This window comes from Biomphalaria glabrata, chromosome 18 (assembly GCF_947242115.1).
Source record: "Biomphalaria glabrata chromosome 18, xgBioGlab47.1, whole genome shotgun sequence".
Classification (NCBI taxonomy): Eukaryota; Metazoa; Mollusca; class Gastropoda; family Planorbidae; genus Biomphalaria; species Biomphalaria glabrata.
Genome location: NC_074728.1, coordinates 18,001,958 through 18,022,659, shown reverse-complemented (window position 1 = coordinate 18,022,659; position 20,702 = coordinate 18,001,958). Strand labels below are relative to the sequence as shown.

At 36.9% G+C, this 20,702-nt stretch overlaps 1 protein-coding gene across 1 annotated transcript in view; it reads left to right on the top strand.

Annotated features, from left to right (window-relative positions):
- Positions 1 to 19,948, top strand: part of LOC106072800 (uncharacterized) — a 28,381-nt gene extending 8,433 nt beyond the window's left edge. The window contains exons 5-16 of the mRNA XM_056017648.1: positions 3,858 to 3,918; positions 5,099 to 5,193; positions 6,795 to 6,902; positions 7,072 to 7,223; positions 7,730 to 7,861; positions 8,408 to 8,423; positions 8,773 to 8,797; positions 10,671 to 10,994; positions 13,010 to 13,170; positions 15,991 to 16,091; positions 18,237 to 18,310; positions 18,537 to 19,948. Of these exons, the coding sequence (XP_055873623.1) occupies positions 3,858 to 3,918; positions 5,099 to 5,193; positions 6,795 to 6,902; positions 7,072 to 7,223; positions 7,730 to 7,861; positions 8,408 to 8,423; positions 8,773 to 8,797; positions 10,671 to 10,994; positions 13,010 to 13,170; positions 15,991 to 16,091; positions 18,237 to 18,310; positions 18,537 to 18,742 (1,455 nt within the window). The 3' untranslated portion in view covers positions 18,743 to 19,948. The remainder of the gene's footprint in view (positions 1 to 3,857; positions 3,919 to 5,098; positions 5,194 to 6,794; positions 6,903 to 7,071; positions 7,224 to 7,729; positions 7,862 to 8,407; positions 8,424 to 8,772; positions 8,798 to 10,670; positions 10,995 to 13,009; positions 13,171 to 15,990; positions 16,092 to 18,236; positions 18,311 to 18,536) is intronic.
- Positions 19,949 to 20,702: the final 754 nt, after the last annotated feature.

The following is a 20,702-nucleotide window of genomic DNA, read 5'->3' as shown; positions in this document are numbered from 1 at the left end:
AATTACGGCTAATGCATAATGCCGTTTTTATTCATAGCGCGTAGGATTGGCGTTTTTTTTTCTATATATTTCCGTATATTTTAAGGACATTTTCGTATATTTTGCAATTTTTTTAGATTTCCAGGAGCTCCTGGTAAATCGAGAGGAGAGCGCGGGAAATCAGTTTTAAGTTATAAAATGCTTTAATTTAATAATTTATACACCTTGAATTACTGCGGATTCCATGAAAGTGCGGATCCTTCGGTCGCATAGGTTGCAGTGGCCTTAGACCGGCCCTGCAAAATAGCGGCGTATGCTACGCCGCCGGTCGACCAGTATATATATATACTATATATATGAAGGCGAATTCATAAATAGCTAGCTCTTTTGTGCTCCCGGTGTCCAAAATGTGAAAGTATTGCTAAGCGAGTTTATTTTGACTAATTGTACAATAGTTGTGTGCCCTTTCTAGCAGTGTAGAATTAGATCTATAAATTATTTCGCTTGTAGCACGAAAAAAAAGTTTTATTTTTTGGGGCTGGCATCAGTGATCTCACAAAATGGAGCCTTTGACATTGTTTATTCTGCGTGAAAATCCCTGATAAGTAAAAAGAAGAGAGAGAGAGAGAGAGAGAGAGAGAAACTACTGCAACCCCTTCAAGCACTATAAAGACCAGAGGTTCTCAAACTCTTTTTGACCCAGGTACCCCTTTCTAAAGTCTAACCTTACATACGGATCCCTAAGTTTTAAAAAAAAGGCTACACAAATGCATACCGTATGATTTACTAATGTAAAAAATAACAACTATTTGTTTAAAATAAAGTGTTTATTAAGATTATAATTTTGTTAAAATTAAAATTAAAAAAAAAAATAGTTGGTTGATATTTTATTTAAATTGTGTGTAAGTATGTCCTGGCACAGTCCTGTTCAACGTATGTAAGTTGCTATCGCAAATCTCCACGAGCATAAATTTCTAGTTGGTTTCTTTTTTGATGACAAGGTATATTCTTGCAATGAATCCACGTTCTATTAAAATTAGAAGACTGGAAAGCAGTCAATAACTTTTGTGCAATGGCATCCAATAGAGGATATAGAACTGGAATCTGTGTTTGTAACAGAATTCCTGATTATTTCCTGGTATACATGTTTAATCATAGTTTAAGTTCCTCGTTTGTAGCTATTTCAATAAGCGGCTTCTGTATTGGTTTGGATACATGTGTGACTGAGATCTGAGTTTATCCACGTACAAAAGGGTTCAGCACACAGTCGGCAATATCCAAATGAGGAATATCTCAAATCTTTGGTTTGTGTGGACATACAATAGTACGTAATATAAACATAAAGCAGTAATGTCGGGCGAGTTAATTATTATTACAATTTCCCTATCGAATAATCTACGGCGGTCTCGCGGACCCTTAGGGATCCGCGTGCCACAGTTTGAGAACCACTGTACTACACCACTTTGTACAATGAGTGCATTTTTTAGACCTGGTTTAAACTCAGTACAAAGATGGTGCAAGAGAATAAACATCAACAGATGATATAAATAGCGGATAGTTATACCATTGCTAAAACTGTAAAAATGTTATCTCATTTTAAAATGATTTCTTGTTTAGCGACTTTCGCTATTGTTAAATAGAATTTTAAAAATTAAAAAATTCGAAACATTGTATTGTTCCATTCCGAAAGATAAAAAGCTCTATACTGACATATATATATATACTAGACATATGTTACCCGCGACCCGCGGGTCTTTATTTGCGCATTACTGTCGATATAGTCACTGAGAGTGTTTTGTAAACAATTAAACGAAATAATAGTGTAATAAGTAAAGCGAATGTGTCAATGTAAAAATAGTGTGAATGAAGCTATCAAATCAGAATAGCTAATAGGCTTAAATCCATTTGTTCAAATTAAAACATTTGCTTGTAGGCCTACATATATTTGATTAAAATTTGAGATGAATAGACTTAATTTTGTATGTTCATGTGTTACAGTATAAAGTAGATCTTTAGGTAGACATAGATCTAAATCTACACTAATCTAGAGTTAAAAATGGGCTTTTATAGAGTTCATTCTGTGTTCCGCATGCGTGACCTTTTTTCATGAATGAATATAGGCCTATCTCAACACGGCTACGCAGCTTTATTTAGCGAACAGCGAACGAATGTATTAAAAATGCTTTAGAAAAACAAATTTTAATGTTAATTTGATTGAAATATGAAATGAATGGACAATAATTAGTATGTTTATGTGTTAAAGCATAAAACTATCTTTGCGAAAAGAAGTTTTATCATCTTAGAGTTCAATAAGAGTTTTAGACCTAGGCCTAGGAATAGACTCAGTAGAGAGATGTGTTAATCACTGTTAATGTGTAACCATTTGGTAATGTCTAATGAAAGGATGTTCGCCAGACATTACCCGCGGACTACGGGTCTTAGTTTGTGTTTACTAATCTAGTGGATTGGATTTAGATGTATGTTGAACTTAACTAATGATCCTTTCATGTTTTTTCTCTTTCGCTACGAAAATAAAATTAGGTTTGCGAAAATGGGATTACCCGAAGCCGATACATTCATATCTATTAAAAACGAAAAGAGCGATAGCTTTGTTAAATGAATGGGATTATAAAGTGAACAATTAAACGAAATAATTTTTAGTACGCGATTCATGAATGAATATAGATCTAGGCCTATCTCAACTCGGCTTCGCAGCTTTCGTAAACCAATGTAGTCTCTTCAAAATAATGCTTTAGAAAACCAAATTTGAAAGTTTATTTGATCAAAATATGAAATGAATGGACTTTAATTAATATGTTTATGTGTTCAAGTATAAAACTATCTGTGCGAAGAGAAGTTTTATCATCTTAGAGTTGAATTAGAGTTTTAGATCTAGGGATGGGATTATAAAGTAAACAATTAAACGAATTAATATTTAGTACGCGATTCATTACGGAATTGTCTAATGAAAGAATGTTCGTCAGGAAATCTGTAATCACAGATATAAGGAACTAATTAATGTAAAAAATGCTTTTGAAACACAAAATTGAAGGTTAATTTTATTATATAATGAAATCAATGGATCTTCTTTTGTCTTTTCATGTGTCAAAGTAAAAAACTATCTGCGCAAAGTGTATTTCTTAAAATTAGATCTAGGTCTAAATCCTTTCTATCTTTTCTCATGTCAACATTGTAGACATGGCCTAGATCCATAAAATACTATAGCTTTAATAGAGTCGGACAACTTTATTTTTTTTGAGGGTCTTAAGTTTGTTTTAGGGCTACAATACATACACTACGGTCTAAGTTGGTACCCAAGGAACATTCCTGCCTAGTTTTATCAAGATTGGTCAAGCGGTTTTGATGTCTATAAGTAACATACATACATACATACATACCCCTCACATTCTACTTTATAATATAGATATGGACATATACTCTTCAAATTACAAATACTATAAATATACTACTAATTATGAAAGGTCATATTTTCATTGACATAAAAAAAGTCATACGTAAATCTTATTCCAATGGCAAACAGTTTTACTAAATAGCTCCAATGAAACCTGGAGTGATTTATAATAGTACTTACTGTATAACAAGCAACAGAAAAAAAAACTTTTTTAAAGCCAAAGTTTATCTAACCATCAAATCACTGCCATATATCTCAATACTTCTGAAATTAGCTCCCTTTTTTCTATATAACACTGTGCTCAGAGAGATATCAGGAAGCTCTATCGCCTGATCCTGTTTCATATTTATTCGTTTTTGAGATGCCATTGTAGGTAAAACCTAGAATCAATTTAGATTTAATATTCTGTTTTAAAATACTTACAATTTTTTGTGTTCTTGTTTATTCTTGAATAATTTTTTTAAAGACTACTGGGATTACTTGCAAATTTGAAGGGAAGTCAGAAACAGTTTTAATCAGAGTTATTTGTAAGTAACATAAGACAAATGTCTCTTTCTCGTCTTCACTTCGATTGTTCATTTGTTTTCTTTTTGTTGTTAATATTTATAACAGTGTTTATATCAGTGTTTATATCAGTATTTATATCTGTGTTTTTATCAGTGTTTTTATCAGTATTTATATCTGTTTATATCACTATTTATATCATTGTTTATTTCAGTGTTTATATCAGTGTTTATATCAGTGTTTTTATCAGTGTTTTTATCTGTGTTTTTATCAGTATTTATATCTGTGTTTTTATCAGTGTTTTTATCAGTATTTATATCTGTTTATATCACTATTATATCAGTGTTTATATCAGTGTTTATAGCAGTGTTTATAGCAGTGTTTATATCAGTATTTATATCTGTTTATATCACTATTTATATCAATGTTTATATCAGTGTTTATATCAGTGTTTATATCAGTGTTTATAACAATGTTCATATCAGTGTTTATATGAGTGTTTATAGCAGTGTTTATATCAGTGTTTATAGCGGTGTTTATAGCAGTGTTTATAGCAGTGTTTATATCAGTGCTTATAGCAGTGTTTATAGCAATGCTATTATTGGTGTTTATATCGGTGTTTATATCGGTGTTTATATCAGTGTTTACAGCAGTGTTTATATCAGTGTTTAAACAAATGATTCATGATTAAAAATACACTTTCAGATCTTTCGATCTATTTGGGCAGATAATGTAAAAGCCTTCTGTTATGTGGCTAACAGTTAACTTGGGTGTCATGCGGCCAGCACAAAGACCAATCGATTTACTTTCCCCAAATAATGTCAGGTACCCATTAGAGTTGGGTGAATTCAGGGGACGTCCTAAAAAAAAACTCGAAATTAAAACCCCCAGTCTTCCCGTGATTTGAACTCTAGAATCTTGGTTCGGAAACCAAGCGCTCTACCACTTCGCCACCACTCCATGCTCAGATAACGATAAGTGATCATGAACTGGGGGGGGAGGGCAGGTACGTGGCCTTTATATTGAAAAGCAGTAAATTTTATGTATTATTTTAATCCCATTTGTCGGATCTTATTTTAAATGTTTCTAATATAAAACTAACAGTTAAAGTTAAGATGTCTATGATCTTTAATGTAGTCGAGTGTCCGTTAAAAGTTCCGAAACAAACGTAAAAAACCAATACAAAAAGTTCAATACTTTCAGCGTTCACCACAAGGCCTCCTCCTGTCCTGTTTGGATGTAACAAAAGAGAGGTGACGTTTCAATGGGATATTGACATGAAGTTTGAAGACTTTAAGGTAACAGTTTCTAAAGAGTCCACAACAAGAAATTTGTTTTCGGCCTTTAATAATTTGCGATCTAACGTTACACTGTCTCTCACATAGGGGAACTAACTCCGATCATGAAGGAGTTGGTTTTTATTACGTTCATTTGACCACTGGTGTTCGTTAGAAATATTGAGGTCATTTAATGTATGCATATATCTGCTGACCACATAGATCTAGCACAGACGTAAATTTGAGATTCATCTTCTTCTTGGTTTCGTTTTGATTGCATGTTTTGGGCGTTTCTAAAGAAGTTTATTATTTCATAGATCTCTTACAGGATGTCAAGGGGTGGGAGCTGGCATGGCTCAAGCTGGGGACCATTGTGATGGCAGTAGGTAGTACGTATAACACGATAAGTCAGCCACCCAGTTTATTAGTTGGAAGGTCCCTATAACCTCTATTAAATCTGAGATGAACTGCGCAGAGGTTTCAGGCATGTTTCTGTACAGTTTATCTTCTAGACAGGTATTCTGATGCCAGAATCTTGTTCGGACCTCTTTAGAAAGTGTGCAGCTAGGACGTGGTCAGCATTCTCTGTAGACACGTGACAAGGCCATGTTTCGCTAGTTCCAATTTTCAACATACCGGCCATATTAATCTATAGGTCTTGAATCACAACTGATGTTACGTTAAAGAACTAGATGATAAAGAGAGTTTGTGTTATCATACAAACTTATATGCGGCTTCCGAAAGGTTCTCCCATGGGTCATCTGTTTGATAAGCAATGCAAGGTTTTTATATTTTCAACACAAATATCAGACGTTATGAAGTACAAACTATCAACAACCACAAACTGACATACGTTCATACAAAATAGACGTGTACGGGGCGAAAGCGTTTCCGAAGTGGTTGAATTTATATACGTCGTTTGACGTTAATGTTATTCTAACACTCATTGATCGAACTCTTATAGCCATATGGTTCAGTTTGATCCTAGCCAAACGGATGGGATTGATTGTCTAATATCTAATTGATGTTTGATAAGAGCAATAGTGAATGGCCAAAATTTCATTCTGAGGAAGTCCTTCCTTTCGGTCAATTGTCTAGAAGGTGTGTGTCTGGTGTAACGCTAGAAACTCAAGTAATAAGCATAATACACTGCTCATGAGTAACGTTCACTTTGAGATCTATAGGTCATCTGTTTCTTTGGCCAACGGTTAATGAAGTCATGTGGCCAGCACAACGACCAACTAAAGTCAGGTACCCGTTAGGGTTGGGTGTACTCAAGGGGTGCCATAGAAATCCCGAAAGTCAAAATCCCAGTCTTCACAGAGATTCGAACCCAGGAACCAAGGTTTGGAAGCCAATCGCTTAACCAATCAGCCACCTCACTCCCGATACTTCTCATTAGGCATGTTACACTTCCTGCTATTAGCTTGCATTCACTTCATCACAGGCTGGATGGAATTCATGAGACAGGACTGTAATGACAGTCAGTTGATTGTCAATGATTTGACAGTTTATGCATGAATCTGTTGTTGATGTTTACCCTGATAAAATCAATGTTACATCTTACAAATATCTTTGTTTTAATAAAGGTGCTTATTTCAATGAATGATTTCTATCTTCAGGGAATCCTTTTCATTGAGAAGATAGTCTGGTCTGCTATATTTACAAAAAAAGACAATGTCTACAATTACCCGGCACGAATCAAGACTCATTACTTTGGAAACGATAAGGTAAATTTTGGCTCCTGCTTCACATCTGTGACAACACTGACATAAATGTACGTAGAGCATTCTCGCATTTTATATATAATCAATAGACAACTTTTTAAGTGTTATATTTTTATTTTATTTTACAAGCAATTTTTCGGCTGGCTGTTATATATGCGAACTTTTGTTATAGAATCAAACAACTGAGTCTTTCACTCGGACCAAACTTATTCTCAACGGAACTTTGCCCAAACTGACCATCTACCGACTGGACCAAGAAGATAACGGAACTATATCTATTCAAGTCTTCTTTAACAGCAATACAACAAGAAGCCAGGGAAAAGCGTAAGTTTCGATATTGGTTTAGATATTTATACATTCTTTAGGACTAGCCAAAGAAATTAGAGCGAAAACAGTCAATAATGCAATAAGCAGAAAATTCTAAGTTAATTGTATTTACAAAGTTATGTTAGGACGACACGAGCATTTTCTTCATAAAAATTTAGATTGTGTTCAGTTACGATAAAAATGAAGAAGTTTGGGCACTTTTTTTCCATGACAAGTAAAGTCTTCCTCCTCCCTATAGCCTCTAGCCCTCCTAGTGAACACAACATACGATAATGGGAAAAAGGTTATAATAAAGGTGAGTGGCTGAGTGGTTAAGTGCTTTGCTTCTGAACCTGGGGTCCTGGATTTGAATCTAGGTGAAGACTGGTAGCTTTAATTTCGTGAATTTCAGGGCGCCCGAGTCCACCCAGCTCTAATGGGGTACCTGACTTAAGTTGGGGAAAGTAAAGACGGTTGGTCGTTGTGCTGGCCACATGACACCCTACTCGTTAACCGTTGGCCAGAGAAACAGATGACCTTAACATCTATAGAGTGCATGGTCTGAGAGGGGAGCGTTACTATCCATGTGATGACGAGATGACCAGTTTCAGTGATGACGAATTGACAAGTCCTTGTGATGGCAAGTTGACCAGTTGGTATGATAAGTTGATCAGTTCTTTCATGCTGGCCACCGTGGGAGCGATCGAGAAATAGCGTTTTCCAGCTGTGAATGTCAATCTCACACTCCTTGAGGGATCTCTTAAAGGAGTTTTTTGTAACGCTTGTGTTAACCCTTCCCCCCCCCATAGCTCCCCATAAAAAAGTTTGGGGGAGGCAATTTTCAGGCATATGGACTACATATCCTGTTCATCGTCACTGATATCTTTTTGGTGTTGCGTCTTAAAATATAGCAAGAATTAATCAACTATACTTTCATCATAAAACAGTTTTGTTATTCTGAGGCTTTATAATAGAATCTATTCTACACTAATGTTGAAAATTTACACTAAAACTCAACAGAAGAGGCCCATTTTATTAATAAATAATTCCACCCAGTCATCTAAGTTTGAATTCCATAACCGAAAAACTAAAATCGATTGGTACATCCTGTATCACAAAGCTTTACAACAAAAGCGTTAAAGAAAATATGTATGAATCTATTATATTTCACATATTTTTGTATTTGTTTCTTTCTTGTTTAGCCTATTGGTTTCGTTGGTAAGTTTTCGTTTTTTTTACCTCCAGTATAACAATAACACTTAGAGTAACCAGAGTAATAGTCAACATTGTTATAGTTTAGAAATAGCGTTCTGATCAACAAAAAATATCTCACTGACCTTCATCTAGATAAATTGTTAAATACCTAAATAAATACTTATACCATTATGAAAAGAATTATGATTTATTCATAAAAAAATTTTTTATTCTATAACTAGCTTTTCTCTTTCACAATACATTTGTTTGTCTCGTGTGTGAACATTGTTTCGGTAAATAACACAATATAACAATATATAACAAGTTTAGACTTTTGAAAGTCACTGGAAAAACTTATTTTCTTCGTCTTTAGAATAATACAGGCTTTGAAACACCTGGTGAGTCGAGTATATTAGACTTGTTCATTTTTTATTCAGGCATAACCATTTAATTCTTTCATAGTCAAATACCAGTATTTATATAAATTATATTTTTATTAGTATATATTACTAAATATTAAATCGCCGCCATCCTTCTTTAAGTATCCTTCTTGTGGGGTGTTGCTGATTGGCTTCACCGTTGCGATGTCCACGTATGGTTCGAGATGACCGCATCCCTTTTGTGAACCATGTGACCCTGGAAAGGATTTTATCTCGTGGCCAGGATGAGGAATCGGCTCTTCACCAACCCCTCTGTCTGAAGTCCCCCCACAACCAGATGATCATTTAATCACATCCGTTTCGTCATGGGACACGGTTCCTTGAGCCAACAACACTAGTTCCCCCGTTTAATGCGAGGCCGGAGGCCGAGCCCACTGGGGGCCTCCATATGCTTATAATGTCCAACTGCCACCGTGAAAAACCGTCACCGCCCGTATAGTCCCCATTTGGGGAACGAAGCAATTTGGGTTTGTGACTTGTTTCGGACTGGTTAGCAAGCCTTTTTCACATCCCTACCACGTGCAAGTACACTCGCTAAAGCATATCTGCGGCTGCTCACTGGGAGCAATGTTTGCTCTCCTTCTTAGCCTTTGCACTTCTCCGGGCGGACGTTTTCACGGAAGTATCCATCTTGTGGGGGTGTGGCTGTTTGGTTTCACCAGCTTGGCTACCCAGCAAAGGCGCACAAGTTCGAACTCCCGATGAGCTGTTTTTGCCGAGGGCTAATCGGCAGCAAAGAAACCTAAATACCCCTTCCGCACAGAGGTCTACAACAGAGATTGGACCATAGCGGACTGAGAATAAAATAGCAAATTATAATGCGCTATAAAATGTAAACAAATCTATTTTCGTTAACAACGCTAGCAGTACTATAGCAGACTCAATTTATTTTCCAGTCAGAAAATGAAATCATAGGTAGAGCAAATTCTAATAAAATAATAAAACTTTCGTTTGTCTTCCCTATAACTGAAAATTTATCCCAAAGAGAAGAGAAAGAGTGGATGGTAAACGCTTTAATTTTCCTATTTCAATATCTCTATTCGAGCTACTCCATCATGGAGGGTGAAACCTGAGTGGGTGGAACCTGGACACGGATCTCTAAAACGGCTCTAACGATTTTCCTTGAAATTTAACAGTTGATGTGTATTGCTGAGAAAAGAATTACTAGTTCGTTGGTCACACTGGGAAAACTAGTTTGATCGTTATAACTTTTCAAAGTGAAAAAAAGAAAGAAATTTAAATTAGAGGTCTAGATCTAGATCCAACATTTAAATTAGAGGTCTAGATCTAGATCGAACATTTAAATTAGAGGTCTAGATCTAGATCCAACATTTAAATTAGAGGTCTAGATCTAGATCCAACATTTAAATTAGAGGTCTAGATCTAGATCCAACATTTAAATTAGAGGTCTAGATCTAGATCCAACATTGGTTTTGAAAGGACTATCGCGTTCGGGAATTTCCAAATGTAAGGCATCATTCGTTCAAGAATTTAATAACCTAAAAAATAATTGTACGTACCGTCTGCTAATGAACATCAAGTTTTGATGACGCAATAAATCCTTTTCCAATTGTCGCGCATCGTCTTGTAAATCTAGATCTAAAGGCCTATCATTGGAATATTATAAAGTTTAATAGATGTATAAATACGCTTAACCAGAATTCTTGTATTCCATATCGGGGGAAGGGGCAAGGAATGTGTAACCATTGTTCCCTTTTTAATCTGCCAGTCATTATTTTTAAAGGAAAAACATATTGTCTTTTTAAAAAGGAATTTTTAATTCTTTTGTATCTGCTGTTTTTTAAATTTACTTTAAAAAAATCCCCAACAGATTCTCAAACTGTGCGGACAACCATCAAACAGGACCAGCGATTCATCAACGGCCTTCTCGTGAACGCCACGGTCAATACGACCATCACAACGTGCGAGACCACCGAGCCAACCAATGCAACCACACCCACGACAACCACGACCACACCGACCACGACCACTACAACCACCACGACCACGACAACCACGACGACAACCACCACGACCACCACAACGACGACCACTACGACCACCACGACCACGACAACCACACCGAGACCCGTGGGGCATAACATGAGCCTTCCTCAGCCTGTCCTGACTGCTCAAACTATTCTCTATATGACAAGTGGGTGTTGATGTCCTTTTTTATGTTGATATTGTTGCTGTAGCTGTTGTTGCTGTAGCTGTTGTTGCTCTTGCTGTAGCTTATGTTGCTGTTGCTGTAGCTGTTGTTGCTCTTGCTGTAGCTTATGTTGCTGTTGCTGTAGCTGTTGTTGCTCTTGCTGTAGCTGTTGTTTCTCTTGCTGTAGCTGTTGTTTCTCTTGCTGTAGCTGTTGTTTCTCTTGCTGTAGCTGTTGTTGCTGTTGCTGTAGCTGTTGTTTCTCTTGCTGTAGCTGTTGTTGCTGTAACTGCTGTAACTCTACCTGTGACTGTTATTGCTCTCGTTGTATTGGTTTCTGTTGTACTTGTTTGTGTAATTGTTTTTGTTCAAGTTGCCTTAAAGCTGAATATCATAGAACAAGCAAAATATTTTTTTTTAAATACATATAAAATGGGCTTATGTAAGGGGAAGAACTTCAATTTACAATTGCATTCTCTCAATACAATAAGATGCATTTCCCTTATCGAACAAAATTAATCATTTATCAAATTGCAGGGTGGCTGAGTCGTTAAGCGCTTGGCTTCCGAACCTGGGGTGCTGGATTCGAATCTCGGTAAAGACTGGGATTTTGAATTTTAGGATTTTTAAGGCAACCCCGAGTCCACCCAACTCTAATGGGTACTTGACTATATTTGGGGAAAGTAAAGGCATTTGGTCGTTGTACTGATCACATGACACCCTGCTCGCTAAGCGCATGGTCTAAAAGGGAAACTTTGCTTTGCTTACTATTTAATTACCTAATTGTTTAATTTTGTATTAAATTGATTCTTGTTTTTGTTAGCAGCAATGAATAATTGTGCAGTTTTACCTTGAAGCGAGAATGGGAAGTGGGAGAAATAACATGTTCAAAATTTGTACTATCAAAAGAAAGTGTGAGTTGATATAAGCTTTGTAATTTAAAACACAAATGAAATCTAAACTTGTTTCAGGGACATCACGGTTTGGTGCAATGTAACTTATGAATCTCATAATGGTGGTCAACATATTAATAGGTACATTTTCAGCTGCTTATATAAAGTAACATTAGTGCACTTTTAACACTACAGATTCAATTTTACAAGCTCTTACATTTGTAGCATTAAGTAAGTAGTATTCTTAATTGGCGAGACTGATCTTTCAACTTCGCATCCATTATTTTTGTCTAAATTTTTTCACCATTTGTCTGTTTTAATTTATTTTTTTCTTTAGAGGCCAATATATTTCCCATTCCCCTAAATCTTAATGCTCATCATTGTGTTTGGTTTCTTCACAATAAATTGTCTTTTGAAACTTGATATTCAAAAACAGCGAGCGTTTATTGTGTTTTACTTGTTTATGAAAATTCTTAGACCATACTTGTTTTCGAAAACTGTTGCGTCACAAAAACATGAAATCCACTGGTTTAGGTTTATTGGCGGCAATCCAAGCAGCATAAGATAATTGTATTGGTCCAAACAAATGGAAATTCAGTTTGACAACAACTGTCCACATCAGCATTACTACTATAACAATAAGTAAATACAAACACGAACAACACCCACACAGGGCCGGTCAAAGCAATTGCGGGGCCCTATGCGAAACTAATTGCGCGGGGCCTAGTCTGTGTGGGAATAAGGATAATAAGATTTTGTTTAAGAAAAAAGAGTTTTCATGAGATTTTAATAAATTCAGGAGATTTCCAGGAGTTTTTCGTATATATTTTGCAATTTAATAATTACACACTGAATTAGCGCGGGGCCTATGAAAGCACAGGGCCCACTGCGACCGCATAGGTTGCAGTAGCCTAAGACCGGCCCTGCACACACACACACACACATACACAAACACATACTCACACATACACACACACACACACACACATACATCGCTTCGTCCAAATCTGATACGGCTTCTGGTTTTGACTCTAGCTGTTATTTCCGGTTGGCATAACATTGTGAGACGATAGCAGAACTATTGAAACTAAATGTTTACTAATGGGAGCCTAATTTATGCCCCCACAGAAGCCCCCGTGGAAACGCTCAACTTTATCATGGTCACGAACGTGGCGGTGACAGGTGAGAAGATCATCCAGTGCTTCATGAGAAACTGCAAGACCAGCTCCCAGGACAAGAAGAATGTCAAAGGGTGTTACGGAGATCCCAAAGTGGATTTTAAGATCTGGGTAAGCTCTGACCTTTCCACTGAAATCTACGAAAGGATTAAATGTACAACCACATAAATTGTGAAAACACTTAAAGATTAGAACTTGTACCAAAAGGTTTTGATGCCTTAGAAAAGTGTATCCCAAACCTGGGTTCCGCGAGGCCTGAATAGTTGTTCCACGAACTACTGGAATTATTAACTAGTAGCCCATCACAGGAATTAATTTCTCTTAAAACAATAAAGTGTTCCGCTAAATGCTGGGAATGTGTGAATGTTACTTTAAGGAAACAGTTTGGGAAACACTGACTTAAACTTAATGACAAAAAAAATTCTCTTTTAAACGTAACAGGGTTGATTGTGTGACGAAACGCGTCCCTTCTCAATACAGAACTGACCAGTGCGGAACATCCCCCCCCCCACTTAACCACTAGTTAGCATTGTATAGCCCCTTTTACACTAAACTGACCAGGGTAGAACACAAACAATCTATTACACCAAGGTTAGATCCAACCCCCAAATTATAGGCCATAAACACACATCCCAAGTTACACCCAGACGTCGAAACAAACGTACGCAGCCGTTAAGTTCAGGAACATTAAAATTGAATGTTACGCCCCAAACGCCGAAACAAAAGCACGCAACCGTAAAGTCCAGGGACATTAAAATTTGGTGTCCACGTACATCCCTTTGAGTCGACGCTTCTAACGCCCAGGGCTATTCAAATCGTTCTCGTCCGCTGTACCATCGAGCGATGGTCCAGCCTGATAATTATGGTATGGTTCCGCTTTCATCCTCCTTCGTCCCCCCCCCCCCGGGTCGCGGGTTAAAGAAGTCAGGTGAATGAGCCCCAAATGAAAAGATTGGTCCAATTTAACAATTCTAAACTCAAAAGACTCGCTGGTCATTGGATCGTCACTACATACCGCTCGGGAACCTATAAAAGCCGGAGACGAAAGTTTCAGGTTAATGCCATTCTAGATCAGAATCACTGAGAAGTCAGAAGACTCTCAAGTCAACGATTCATTTGGGAACTTGTGTAAGGCAAAGCGGGTGAGTTGGAAAAACTTTATCATTATTATTTAGTGTGTCTTCGCCTGTAACATTTACGTTCATGTATCATTACCATGTTAATACTTGTTTGCTTCCAAATATTATATTTGTAAATCTCTATGAATATGTGCTCCTTAATAACTCGTCAATGTTGACTGTATTCCCAACGGTGGACATCCACCTTACAATTTATTTAATCCTAATATTTATTTATGCATTTGTTATTCGTTCACATCCATATTCATCTGGACCTACTCACGTCTAGATTATTTCCTTACCTGTGCATATGTACCTGTATATGTGCACATATATATACAATATAATTATGCTTGTTTTGCTATGCGCATAATATGCTGTTGCCATGCATCCTTAGGCCCCGAGAATCAGTCTCGCGTGTCTACCCCATTATTTTCAGCTTGTCGACCTGCATAGTTATGTGCCCTTTTGCACCCCCCTCCCTTCTTCTTGTCACGGTCCTCTGGTCACGAGTGACCGCGGACTTGTTTACCTGTGGGTCAATGAGGTCACAGGGGCTACAACCCTGTAATATGGTCCCCCTGTTTCCCTCCTCATTTATGCCCCTGCCTTGTACATTTATATTTGTATTTGTATTATTATTATTGTATTATTTGTACAGCAATTATTACTAGACCTAGTAAAATGTTGTTGACATGTATCTTAGTTAGCCTGAGGGAGACGCTCCTATCAAGGATGCGCCCCTCGCCAACCAGCCTGTATGGTTTAATAATTCAGGCTCCTCTCATGTCTCGTTTCATAGCCTCCTACACCAGGGCTGGCGTGTTTTGTTGCCTGAAGGCAGACCTCAGCAGCTCTCCACACATTCCCGTTGAGGGTGAGTCACTCATCACCCTCGACCCGAACCGAAGGCATTCCAGGCTGACGTCCCAGGACCGGTCTGCAACTACCACAGGAGTAAGCCCACCGCGTGGCATCCTCATATTCCTCACACTAGTGTCTGCCTACCTGCAGGGCACCAGCAACTGGCTACAGCACAACAGAGCTTCAACTTATCCAACCCCGAAGGAGAACCTTGCATAACAGATAAGTGAGAGACAGCCGAATAAGCAAACCATACACGAATCTTTATGAGCAATATCCCAGTGATGATATTATCTTAAACGTTATCATAAATCCTAAATCTTCCTGTACATCCCCCCCCCCTCACTCACTGATTGTATTTCCTCTTAATTAATCTTTATTAAATATTTGATCTTTTACGAAATCATTAAGCTTTGCGTTTTGCTTGTGCCTGTCTATGTGCCTATATAATACCAACAAAATATTTACCACGTTGTGGCTCTAAGACTTTACCCCTAGGAGTCGCAGGCCATCGTCCCCATCGGGAAGTGCAAACGAACCGATAGGCGGACTTATTCCACCACAGATTGACACCTTATGATCCCATCCCCGTGGAAGAAATTTCGATTTTGTTTTTTCTTTTAATCATTCAATGATATTTAAAACATTTCTAGAGTTAACATCTTTATTTCGATAATAATTTTCTATATTATAATTTTACTAAATGCTTGGATACCAAATACAGAGCCATTGTATTTTTTTTTTGCATTGCTTGCCACAGTTTTATACTCATTTGCGTCAAATAAAATCTACTTTTGGTGAATTAGATATACTAGAAGTGTAAATTAAAATGCTAATAAGTATAGTTAAATGTGTATGATATTTTAAAAAATGTATACTTGCTTGTTGTTTTTACTTCAAATATTTCAATACAATCAGCAATAAAAAAATAAAATGTCTACTTCACCAGATCAACAGAAAAGAAATGGGTTACTCGACTGGGGCACAGAGAGTGTCTCTCAAACTGAATAATTCTTTTACGTTACGAGATGACGACAATATCACCTGTGGGTAGGTCATTTCGTAGCTGGTGTGTCACTTACATGAGTAGGTCATTTCATAGCTGTTGTGTCCCTCGAGTTAGTTTAGGTCATTTTATAGCTGGTGTGTCACTCAAGCTAAATTACGTCGTTTTATAGCTAGTGTGTCCCTCAAGTTAGCTTAGGTCGTTTTATAGCTGGTATGTCTCTCACGTTAGCTTAAGTCATTTTATAGCTGGTGTGTTCCTCACGTTAGCGTAGGTCATTTTAAAGCTGGTGTGTCACTCAAATTAGCTTAGGTCGTTTATAGCTAGTGAGTCTCTTACATGAGTAGGTCATTTCTCAGCTGATGTGTCCCTCGAGCTAGCATAATTTGTTTTATAGCTACTGTGTCCCTCGAGCTAGCATAATTTGTTTTATAGCTAGTGTGTCCCTCGAGCTAGCATAATTTGTTTTATAGCTAGTGTGTCCCTCGAGCTAGCATAATTTGTTTTATAGCTAGTGTGTCCCTCGAGCTAGCATAATTTGTTTTATAGCTAGTGTGTCCCTCGAGCTAGCATAATTTGTTTTATAGCTAGTGTGTCCCTCGAGCTAGCATAATTTGTTTTATAGCTAGTGTGTCCCTCGAGCTAGCATAATTTGTTTTATAGCTAGTGTGTCCCTCGAGCTAGCATAATTTGTTTTATAGCTAGTGTGTCCCTCGAGCTAGCATAATTTGTTTTATAGCTAGTGTGTCCCTCGAGTTAGTTTAGGTCGTATTATAGCTGGTGTGTCCCTCAAACTAGTTTAGGTCGTTTTATGTCTGGTGTGTCCCTCGAGTTAGCTTAGATCGTTTTATAGCTGGTGTGTCCCTCGAGTTAGTTTAGGTCGTTTTATGTCTGGTGTGTCCCTCAAGTTAGCTTAGATCGTTTTATAGGTGTCCCTAAATTTAGCTTAGGTCGTTTTATGTCTGGTGTGTCCCTCGAGTTAGCTTAGATCGTTTTATAGGTGTCCCTAAATTTAGCTTAGGTCGTTTTATGTCTGGTGTGTCCCTCAAGTTAGCTTAGGTCGTTTTATAGCTGGTGTGTCACTCATGTTAGCTTAGTTCGATTTATAGCTGATTATTTCACGTCTGAAGTTGATTTTTTTTTACCTTTACATGAAAAGATGAGTTATTAAGCCATTAAGGCCTCTCAGATATTTAAGGGCCTTCGTAGGAAAAAAGCCGACATAGATTCTGTTGTCTATCTGTATGTAGATATTTCCTTTCATTCGTCTGTTTCCTTGTCATGTTTACACCTCGTCATCTTGGTTTTAAAATGATATAGGTTCTAGGTGTATGAGAATGAATGTTTAATTTCTTATTTTAAAACAAAATGTGTTGTTTTTTTCGGAAGACGACTAGCAGCCTTTTCATCTAATACAAACAAGATACAGACGAGATATAATAGAATCCTAAATAGTAGCTTTAATATTTAAACTCTAGATATAACAAAAAGACGAATATGGAAATTCAATAACGGCTCTTTCCCTAATTGGATTTGATTTTTTTTTAAATATATTTTATAATAGTGATAGTATTTGGAAAAAAATTCAAAGACCTTATTTTCTAATTAATCCAACCTGCACTACCAATTTTTTTCCAGATTAAAAAAAAAATAGCTACAACAAAACTATTTCTGGGTATTACACTACGGCACGCAATCATATGTGGTCACGGAAAAAAGTTTCCTGTATCTAGCGACGTTTAAACTTTTGTTTAGATTTTACATTAAAAATAAAATTGCTCTGTATTCACGCGAGACCATCCGTTATGGAAGGCCTCGACACCAACCCGCAACGTCGAAACCTGTGGGAAGTTTAGACCAATAGCTGATTGCCTCGTCACATATCTGTACGACTCGGAAACGAGCTATTGGTCTAAACTGCCCACAGTTTGTGACGTTACAGGTCAGTGTTCAGGCCTTCTATAACGAACGGTCGATTCACGTCATTAAACTGACACATTGCTTTTATACGTTATGGCAAGGGAAGTTGACATACAACCTCACGGGACAGCGAATTAAAAGAACTTTCCTCTCTAACGACGTTTTTCCTTGTTAGCAGGACTTTCGTAGGCAGTTTTAAAAAGAAATGCTATTCGAACTTACTGAAATATATATATATGTGTATAAATATTGTATTATTCTCTCCTCAGTCTGACAGGTGAGGCTCTGAACTGCCTGGATGTCAATAAACCAAGTCGAAGACGCATTACCAACAACGTTAAAGGTATAGTAACAGAGGAAACAAAATTCCTGAACTTACATAGACTTGTGAATATTTAAATGACTGATGTCTGATTTTAACAATATGTGATAAGCTTGTGTGCAGTTAGATGACTGGTGACTGATTTTAACAAATGGATATATTATTAAAGTTCTTTCTTCTTCCTTGACTGCCTCAAAACGTCATTTCTGTCCAAGTGAAACAAATAGCTTACCCTCATCTTTTCTAGGGATGTTCATAGTGATCAAAGTGAAGACGGAGATGACAGTGAAGGAACTTCTGTACATCGTGGAGACCATCATAGCGGTCATGCTGTTACTCTGGACCGTGTACATCAGTCTGCGTCACGTGGGTATCGTTATACGTCTCCAGCGGAGGAAAGTCGAACGGAAGTTGGTTGCCCTCGAGGAAAGACGCTGGCATTTAGATGACTGATGACTGATTTTAACTAAATGTGATGCGCTTGTTGGCATTTAGATGACTGATGACTGATTTAACAAAATGTGATGAGCTTGTGTGCATTTAGATGACTGGTGACTGATTTTAACATTATGTGATGAGCTTGTGTGCATATAGATAACTGGTGACTGATTTTAACAAAATGTGATAAGCTTGGCTTTTAGATGACTGATGACTAATTTTTTAAAATGTGATGAACTTGTTCGTGTTTAGATGACTGATGACTTTTTTAACCAAAATTTGATGAGCTTGTGTGGATTTAGATGACTGACTTTACCAAATGTGATGGGCTTGCAGGCATTTGAATGCCTTGGCATATGGCAAGATCGTAGAATTTCATATAAAACAAATTTAAAGATTTATTGAATTGTTGATGTTGAAATTAAAAATGCAATTAGTGGGTACAATTTATTTGAAGGACTAAAAACGCAAAATTTGTTATAGGTTTTGTTACTTCAAGGTGAAGGACTTCATTATAGATGATGAATACTAGATGACAAGCTTTTGATTTTTTATAAATTGATGTTGTTTTGTTTTCGTTTCTATTTTACGAGTTTTGAAAGTTCTTAAAGACATGAAAAATTATAGATCTATATCCTATCAAAACCCACAAGCTTCCAGCACTACAACAGGGATGGTGGCGGGTTGGTACCGTGGTGACGAAAGTCCAAAGTACATTTACAGATCAGTCGCCATCCCGACTTTTTGCATCACTAATGACTTGAGTGTTGGTGATTACTCGAAAGTAACAAATAACTTAGATACTGAAGATGTCCTTTACATGAATAAAAATTGACTTGATTGTTGTTGTTCGTTTAGCCAATGTTAGTTTATGAACACCATATAATCCAAATTAATCAATACGCATATATTAGTTTTCTCAACGAATACATGACTATGGAATATTTCAATTCGTTTCTTAAAAAATAATTTAAAAATGAAAATGTGTAACTAAAATCATTTGCATACGTAAATTTCTTTTGGTAAGAACAATAGATGCTATAAATATATCACCAGTGCTCTGGCTTTATATTTTGAAATGATAGTGTTATTGTAGCTGAGCTATATTTCTTTTCTAATTGAACATGTAACTGTGGGATGCCATCGTAAAAATGTACAGATTTAAACTGTTTTAAATGATGGAAAGTTGTTGTATTTTAGCAATAAAAGTTGATTGTTCAATCTCAGTATCTACGTCCTCCTTCAGTGACCTATATCTTCTATGGAGTTTTTTTAAACAGGCAAGCAGCATTAAATGTTAGGCCACAACCATACAGATCAGTGTTTTCCAAAATGTGTTCCTCGGAAACCTAGTGTCCCTCGATGCCTGAATGTGTTCCTCGGAAACCTAGTGTTCCTCGATGCCTGAATGTGTTCCATGAACTACGTGAATTAATCTCCCTAAAAAATAAGCAAAGTGTTCCGCTAAATAATTAAAATGTGCGAAGTGTTCCGCTAAATACTCAAAATGTGCGAAGTGTTCCGCTAAATACTCAAAATGTGCGAAGTGTTCCGCTAAATACTCAAAATGTGCGAAGTGTTCCGTTTAGGAAAAAGTTTGGAAAACACTGGTATATATTAGCGATGTATTTGTACAGTAGTCTCTAATTTCCCTTTTTACTTTTGTTTATATAGTAAAAGTGCCCCTGGTAGGGGCAGATTATTATAGTCATCTGATTCTTTTTCCTACGGTTGTCAGGTGGCCAGCACAACGTCAAACCGTCTTTAATTACCGCAACTAATATCAAGTACCCATAAGAGTTGGGTGGACTTGGGGCGTCTTGAAATTCTTGGAATTAAAAATCACAGCCTTTATCGAGATTCGAAGCAAGACCTCTCGGTTTCCTTAACCACTCAGCAGCAATGTCTCTATTAGAGACTCTTAAAACGTCGGAAAACAAAATGTGTAAGTTAAAGAGGTGAAGAAGCTTTCTAT